General features: G+C 43.0%; 1 protein-coding gene across 1 annotated transcript in view; it reads right to left on the bottom strand.

Moving 5' to 3' along the window:
- SH3TC2 (SH3 domain and tetratricopeptide repeats 2) overlaps positions 1–7,448 on the bottom strand; it is a 51,500-nt gene extending 44,052 nt beyond the window's left edge. The window contains exons 1-2 of the mRNA XM_060240590.1: positions 7,376–7,448; positions 3,471–3,590 (exon numbers count right to left, since the gene is read on the bottom strand). Coding sequence (XP_060096573.1) covers positions 3,471–3,590; positions 7,376–7,430 — 175 coding nt within the window. The 5' untranslated portion in view covers positions 7,431–7,448. The remainder of the gene's footprint in view (positions 1–3,470; positions 3,591–7,375) is intronic.
- Between the last annotated feature and the right edge of the window lie 1,228 nt (positions 7,449–8,676).

Consider the following 8,676-nt stretch of genomic DNA (forward strand, 5'->3'; position numbering starts at 1 on the left):
ACTGGAGATGGAAGGGACTGTTTGCTCTTAAATGGACAACCTCTTTCTTTTGTTCTTACTGTCAACTCCCATCCCCCCAGTCCTAACCCACATCCATTCTCCAAGCATTAATATAAAAGTCCTACAGCAACTTGCTGGGGATCTGAGGAAAAGCTCTGTTTCTAGTAGGTCACAATCTGTAGTTTGACTGGGGAAGAATAACACTCTTCAAATTTGGGTTACCAGATGCCCTCATTTTAGAGGACATGTCCTCTTCTTTGATGTTCATTCTCTTTTGTGCTCTTTTTTTAAAAAAAACTGATGGAATTGTCCTCTTTTGGGATTGGAAGGTTAGGAATATTCCTAGTTAGTAGCAATCCCAGTTTAAATAGTAAAAGGTAAAGGTAGTCCCCTGTGCAAGCATCAGTCGTTTCCGACTCTGGGGTGACGTTGCTTTCACAACGTTTTCACGGCAGACTTTTTTATGGGGTGGTTTGCCATTGCCTTCCCCAGTCATCTACACTTTCCCCCCAGCAAGCTGGGTACTCATTTTACTGACCTCAGAAGGATGGAAGGCTGAGTCAACCTCGAGCTGGCTACCTGAAAATCCAGCTTCTGCTGGGATTGAACTCAGGTCGTAAGCAGAGTTTAGGACTGCAGTACTGCAGCTTTAACACTCTGCGCCACGGGGCTCCTAGCTTAAATAGTTGGGGTATTTAAAATGAGATTTGTCATAGTGATCAATTGTTTGAAGTAGTCAGTCAAGAAATATGTCTTCTTTCTTTTCAAAATAAGGTAACCCTCCTCCAAATTGAAGAGCCCCATGGTGCAAAGTGTTAAAGCTGCAGTACTGCAGTCCTAAACTTTGCTCATGACCTGAGTTTAATCCCAGGCAGAAGCTGGATTTTCAGGTAGCCAGCTCGAGGTTTACTCAGCCTTCCATCCTTCCGAGGTCAGTAAAATGAGTACCCAGCTTGCTGGGGGAAAAGTGTAAAAGACTGGGGAAGGCAATGGCAAACCACCCCATAAAAAGTCTGCCGTGAAAACGTTGTGAAAGCAACATCACCCCAGAGTTGGAAACGACTGGTGCTTGCATGGGGGACCTTTCCTTCTTTCCTTCTCCAAATACATTTTTAAAAAGAAAATATGAATCTTTGGTAAACGCTTGATAGGGGAAGGGCAGTGCTGCTTTAGGCTGGGACTACTGTTACATGCCTGGAAATAAATGACATGCCGCTTTAATATCCAACCTGTTTTAAACACCTAAAGCAGCCACTTAAAGCATTCTGGCAAGTGGTGGGAGGAATACAGATTTCGGAAACGAATGCGTAACTTTTCTGCCTTAATAGGAACGGCTCTTCCTACCAGAACTATCCCCTAGTTAAGACAGGGCCTTGCTTAGAACTCCATCCTTCAAACAGCAGCACCACAGGGGATCAGGGCCTTCCTACAATAGCCCCAAGGCCTGGTGTCCTTGTTAAGATTCTGTTTGGGAAGCTGAACTGGCTACACCTTACTGAAGGTGACTAAATGAAGCACGCTTCAAGGCAGGGCGGTATGCATTGCTTCAATATTTTATTTTCAGCTTTATTCCTCCCTGTTTATTTTTAATGACTGTTCTGGAATATTACACTGGTTTTATCAAACGATGCCTTCAGCAATAGGGAGGGATAGGCAAAAAAGGCACCGGGAGTGTTTTCAATAAATAAAAGGACACGCTGGAAGAGAAAAACAGCCTCCACAGGAACAGCGAACAAGAGAATGAGATCTCTGAGATTATTTTCATATCGCTACAGGCACAACAGGATGCTGCCAATGGCGGTTCGTTTTCTTAAGCAGCCTTCCTCAAGCCTCTGAGGATTCCCTTTCTTCATTTCTTGCAACACGAGTTGGTAGAAACCACCCTGGGGGAAACGGGCCCTCCTAGTAACCACCTTTCTTGAAGGAAAGCATTTGATTTGCATAAGTCTTTGCTCATCAGTTTTCTGGGTGGGGGGGGAGCTCCCTCGTAAGGGCTGCTATCTGAAACATCTCGCAGCGCTCATTCTACTTCACACATCATCAAACACAGACATGAAGCTCCTGGAAACAGGAAATTTAGGCAGCAATTACGCTAATGATGCCTGAGGCCCGTTAAAAAAAAAAATTCCAAGTTGCTCTTTCCCAGCTGTGCCAGGCTCACAGGATTTAAATCCGGGGCTATGTCTATGAACTTAGAAGATAAATGTGTGCCAAGAAATATGAGCTGCAAGAACGGCATGCTGTTATAAGCAGGTTCACTTAAGTGTTTTCTCATTACAGTTAACTGCACCAGTCTGTAAAACAAGTTGCATTATAGCAAGCGAAGAAATTGCTCAATGGATGCTCAATTAACTGGTTTTTCTTTCAAGATGAAGCTGCCCAAGTCACTCAAAGGGAACAAAAGGAGGCAGCCCATCTCTCCTATCTTACAGATGCAATAATAAAGGAGAAAAGGGCAAAGGAACTTTTCACTGAAAACAAGCCAGGGTAGAACTTGAAACAAGAATGGAACCATAAGCTAGGAAGCTGGATATTTTACGACTGATTTCGCACTAGACTTTTAATCCTGGTTTAGCCCTGTCCCCAAGCTGACATTCTACACTAAAATCATAGAATCATGGAGTCATAGAGTTGGTTTTTCTGATTCTATGATTCTAGTGTAGAATGTCAGTTTGGGGACAGAGTTAAACCAGGATTAAAGCTCTAGGGCGGAATTGGTTTTGCCACTGTGGCTTCTTCACTTCTTTTCCTCTTGCCATCCACTAGGGAAAGGACTGAGCAGAGATATCACTGTGTGTGCAATGACTGCACTCACAGTGAACTGTGAAAGGCATATTCATATTTCTACAATGCAGTGAGCTTATACCCACTGTGTGTATGTGTGTGTGTGTGTGTGTGTGTGTGTGTGTGGAGAGGGGTGATGCTGAAAAAAGCAGGGCTCCCTAACATATGTCCATAAATGTGTGTGTCTGTCTTCATACTTACGTGTTGTGAAACAGAAGTATAAAGTTGCAAATGCAATTGAAGTGTAAAGTCAAATATAAGCCAAGGCCATAGCAGCGATAAGCTTTTTGTTTATCACTTCAAAGCAAGCATGTGTACAAGTGCAGGCATCCACACACATATGCTCAAACATAAGCACAGAAGCAAGTTTTGTGAATTTAGAAAGGACCACAAAAATTAATACATTCAGTGTTAGTGGGAATGTGAATATTCCTTGGACATTCTAAACATATGGACATTTTGTAGAATTAGGGGACTCAACAAGCCCTGGGCTAAGCCATCTGACTCATTTCCATGAGCCTTCCAACTCAGCCTAGTGAGACACTCTCACCTTTACTTTCTGTTTTCTTCCTGTTTAGGCAAACATAGGCCATGCAATGAAGACTCCAGTTTCAATTCAGCAAACAATCATGACGTTACTAATGTTTCTAAGCTCTGCAACAGAGACCGAGTTTTATTTTCACTACCTGATGCCATCTTCTCCTTTTGGAAGCATTTTTCTGGAGGCTCAGATGTGTACTGGTACAGACTGGACCAACTGGCCAGAAACACAGGCTGGACAGATGAACAAGAGGATAACTCTTCACCTGGAGAGTACACAAAACCAGAAAGAAATAAAGGACAGAAAGGCATTACTAAGTTACAGAGCTGAGAGCATCTCATTCCCATTCAGCTGTGATGATAAAAGGCAAGAAATTAATTCCTGTTCATCATAAGGGCTGGTACTCTTCTTGTATGCAAATTTACCAAGTTTGGATGAGAGAGTAACTTTTCCCATCCACAAATTCATTCGCTTTTATTTTAGTCTGAACTGTCTCGAAAAGGGGAAATCCATAAATAGAGATTTATGAACTGAAACCGATTTTGTCATTTGAATGAAATATCAGAACTCCTCCCACTGCAATTTGATGCTCTGAGCTAAAACAAGATTGTGCCATGACTGGAATTCCCAACAAAACAAGTTGCAGAGCTTCATAATCCTAGGCTGCTACTTGCTTATGGTACTTAGAACTGTCTATGGGTTTAGGGAATTGAGAGAGATAGGGTATGCTTGTGCATCAGACTGACAGGCTAAAGGCAGATTCACATATTCATTTATCACTGGTAGACTATATTTGATTTGATGACTAGAGCCCAGATGTGTGTGTTAACTCTATGAAAAACCTGAATTTTGGAAGTGGCACAGAAATACTACCCATAATATTAGATTAATATTAAAACGGATAAAAGGAAGTACTTTTATCCGTTTTAACCTGTACTGTACAGGAGGTACAGGTTAAAACGGATAAAAGGAAGTACTTCTTCACCCAAAGGGTGATTAACATGTGGAATTCACTGCCACAGGATGTGGTGGCGGCTACAAGCATAGCCAGCTTCAAGAGGGGACTGGATAAAAATATGGAGCAGAGGTCCATCAGTGGCTATTAGCCACAGGGTTCTGTGTGTGTGTGTGTGTGTGTGTGTATATATTGGCCACTGTGTGACAAAGAGTGTTGGACTGGATGGCCATTGGCCTGATCCAACAGGGCTTCTCTTATGTTCTTATGTGACACAGAGTGTTGGACTGGATGGGCCACTGGCCTGATCCAACATGGCTTCTCTTATGTTCTTGTGACACAGAGTGTTGGACTGGATGGGACATTGGCCTGATCCAACATGGCTTCTCTTATGTTCTTATGTGACGCAGAGTGTTGGACTGGATGGGCCATTGGCCTGATCCAACATGGCTTCTCTTATGTTCTTATGTTAGATCTCCAAAACTCATTCACACATTCAAATCACCCACTGGGCTTCTTTTCATTATTTTTGTAGTCATTTTAGGAAACCACAGCATGGATCCTTCCTGCACCACTTAAGTATAGCCAAAGCCCCCCCTTCCTCCACAGGGACAGCTTCTTTGCATGCCTCTAATTGTTCTTCCAAAAAAAAATTGGCAATGCTGGCATGGGAAGAAACAGCACTGTGGAGTCCTCCCAGAGGATACAGGAAGCTCTTGTTGCTCCTGTAAATACAGAAACATTCATAATGGAATCCACACCATGGTTTTCCCCGCACCTTCCTTGCCTAAGACCCCCATATCTGCCATTCACCCCCATCAGAGGTCTTCTTTTTTAAAAAATGGGAATTGCTAGATGACTCCAGTATTAGAACAATCTATTGCTATAAAGTACTAGTTCAGGCCCATAACTACAGCTGGGCCCATAGGGTATGGGGCCCCTTCACCCTACCCTAGTGGAAATTGGCTGGCCCCACCACTTACGGCTGCCGCTTTCTTGCTCTTGTCACTGCTACTTTCTTGTTCTTGCCACCATCACCACTTTCTTGCACTTTCTTCCACCACCTGGACTTCCTGCCTGGCCACGGTGGAAGAAAGTCCTTCCTCCACCTACCCAGGTGGTGGAGGAGGAGGCCAGCCACAGCCATCTATGATGCAGGGTGGAGAGCTGGGACTGTGTGTACCCTGGGTGTGCAGGGGGAGGTGCTCCTGGGGGGGCGGGACGCTGAAGGCAGTGGTGGCAGCAGCAGCAGCAGCCAGGAAGGGCTGCCCTCCTTTGGCTCTGTGGGGAGGCATCTTCTGGGGCTTTGCCACAGGAGGGAAGATGTGGGATTCTCAGTCCAGCCAGGCAAGGGATTCTCATTTCTTGATCCTGCCAGTAAGGAGTACCCACCCTCTTCCACCAGTAGCTCCACCAGGATTGGGAGCAGCAACATCTTTCCCTCCCCCCACAACCCACTGCCTGGATTTTTATTTCATTTTTCATGTTTCTGATGTCATTACATTTGTAATGTCATTTTGGGCCCTGCAGCCCCCACCACTTTCCCCTGTGCCCCCCCCCCCCACACTAAAAATGTTCTAGCTACGGGCTAGTTCCTAGTATTCATTTTTTTATGAAGGAAATCTCTGGCACTATTCATTCCTAACTATTAAGGGGGGAAATACTGGCTGCACATTTCTCCTTACAATCCTGCAACAAAGAGGATTAGAGAACTTATTTTTTTCTTTAATATAGATTGGAAATTAGAACATCATTGCAATAAAGCATCATACTATAAAGATGCTATGATGATATAGAAATCTAACCCCTACTGATTACTTATTTTTTAAAATGCCCCCCCCCAAAAAAACCTCTCCTGGGGGGGCTCATGGAAGGCTCTGACAAGGAAAGTGCAGAGACAGCTTCCATGTGGATGTATCATTGCCACTGCAAATGCCTCCGAATTCATGGCAGCATTGAGAGCTACACAGAGAACAATCTCCATGTAAAAGCATCCAGGTATGAAAAACCAAAGCATTTTGGCGCTCTCAGATCTGGATTATTAGTATCTCATCCAGACACCTAGTTTCACTAAATACATCTGCTAAAAGTCACTACTTGAAGGCTACTGAAACTATCATAAGGAACCTTTTTAAATCAAGAAAAGAAATCGTATTATTCCCTACATAAACAAAATAAAAATTGACATCAGCAGCTCAGGGTGCTATAGGCATTAAATCAGCAAATTCATAGTTGGGAGTTATGAGAAAGCAGACTGAAACTAAAACAAGAAGCGCAGAGATGCAATCAGAATACCCTTGTGCAGGGGGCTGGACTAAATGACCCTGGAAGTCCCTTCCAAGTCTATGATTCTATGATTCAGTCATGGAATCTTTGATATACCTGCCTTTAGAATATTATGCCTATATATAAAAAAGATATTGAGGTGGAAAAACACACACACAAAGTAGCTAAAATGATCAGGCTGAAGTGACATCTTCCGTATGAAGCAGAGATTCAGAAACTTAGGGAAATCTTAGGGGAAAATGCCTAAAAAGGGTATGAAGTGAAAGAGATTCAGAAAAGTATTAATGCTATAGAGAATAATGACACCAACATATTCCATACCATTGCATCTTACCACAATGCTATGCAACTAAATTATCCTACTTGAGTTCTTAGCTCTAAAAGGAATTCCATTAAAACCAAACCCCAGCACTATGAATAAATCCCTTCTGCAAATTAAATTATGATCCCGAGGAGTCAAAAAGCAGGAAGGATGGAAATGGAATCTACAACATATTTTCCCATTAGAGAAGTCATAAAGATCCAGCATCTAAAGCAAAAACTGGATAATGGTCCTTCCTCTTCAGTGGGTGGGGGGCAGTTCTTCCCTTCACATACTAGTAACAGAGAGGATGTGGAGAGAGGAAGAAAAAGAGAGACATCTTCAGTTTGGTCAGATGACAGATTCTATTAGATCTGATTTTGCAATCGTACCTGTCCATTCACATGGGGTAGTTACAGTAGGGCTAAAGGGCAAATTCATACATAGACTGTCCAAATCAGCACTGATATAAGGCAAGAACAAAACAAAAAGCCTGCAGGACACTCACCTGTGGACCACAATGAAAATTTCCTCTGGAAAGGGACACCAAAACAGCAGCCCATGTGTCCACATTCCCACCTAGCCCCAAGGCTAGTGGTCTATCCTTTCTAGCAGGGAAAAGTCCAGTGCAATCCAGCCCTTCAGCCCTGCAAAACTGCTCTGCTAGTAATTGGGGAAACAAGCCTCACAACACACAATACATCTTTTGATGGCTGGGCCGTGTTTGGGAGGTGGGAGGTGTGCCTCGGCCCATCTCCCAAGTTGCAGCAACTGCTCATATTCAGATCCACAATCTCAGTGGTTTATTTCCCCTCAATGCCTTTTTCAGATTGTATCTCAAATGCCAGGCAGCACATTCTTGGCATTCTAAGCTTTAGTGGGTGGTGAATAAAAATCCACATGTCCCTTGTAAGAGAGGTTTGGATTCTCTTTAGAAACAAGCATGAAAAAAACCCCACAAATCTGGGTGTCATAATTTACACATTATGCAAATGAAGCGTTAATTATGCCTGTCAGGTTTATGGAAAGCTTGGTTTGTATTCTTTTCAGTAGGCGATTCACCTCTGTTCCCTCTGTATTTTGAAATCAGTAAATGAAGGGTCACAACAAAAGCAAAAAAAACTTGTTTACCTCCCCTTCTACTGGCATCCATCTGCCCTCACCCCTCCATTTTCAATTATCTAAGGAAAGAGAAAGAAATTCTAGAGATATTATGGATTGCTGTTTCTCATTATTCCTGCTGTTACTTTGACTAAACAGTACCAAAAATACCACTTCAGTTTGTATGAGTACACAAATTATAGGGGGAATGAGATGGCATTCAGAAGTATGGGGTTTTTTTTGGGGGGGGGGTGTCATCTTTGAGCCTTTAGCTCAATTGTCTGTAAACGACACCTTCCCTTGTAAAACCTTGTTTCTTTGGAGAAGCAGCGATGCAAGTTGTCTTACTAAACAGGTGAGATCTAAAAGCTATTGAGCTCATGTCTGGCAGGCTGAGCGTTTTTCTAACAATAAGAAGCTGCACACAGAAATCAAGGCTCATAGTAGAATCAAAACTAATAGCGTGACTTTCTCCCAAAATGCTGTTAGTAACACTGCAAACTATGTACACAGTCCAGGTAAAGCTGAACACTTTTAAACAAGGAAGTTTGATCATCTTCTGTACGGATTTATGGTCTGCCTACCAGCTAAAATCAGTATGACTGAACACTGAACCAACCGTTCACCATTATTCAAACATGTTCAACTGAGCATGAGTGATTGCAAACTGTTTTCCTTCCCATTTTCTACCTGGCCAGCTGCCTCCTG

Source organism: Heteronotia binoei, chromosome 5 (genome assembly GCF_032191835.1).
Source record: "Heteronotia binoei isolate CCM8104 ecotype False Entrance Well chromosome 5, APGP_CSIRO_Hbin_v1, whole genome shotgun sequence".
Classification (NCBI taxonomy): domain Eukaryota; kingdom Metazoa; phylum Chordata; class Lepidosauria; order Squamata; family Gekkonidae; genus Heteronotia; species Heteronotia binoei.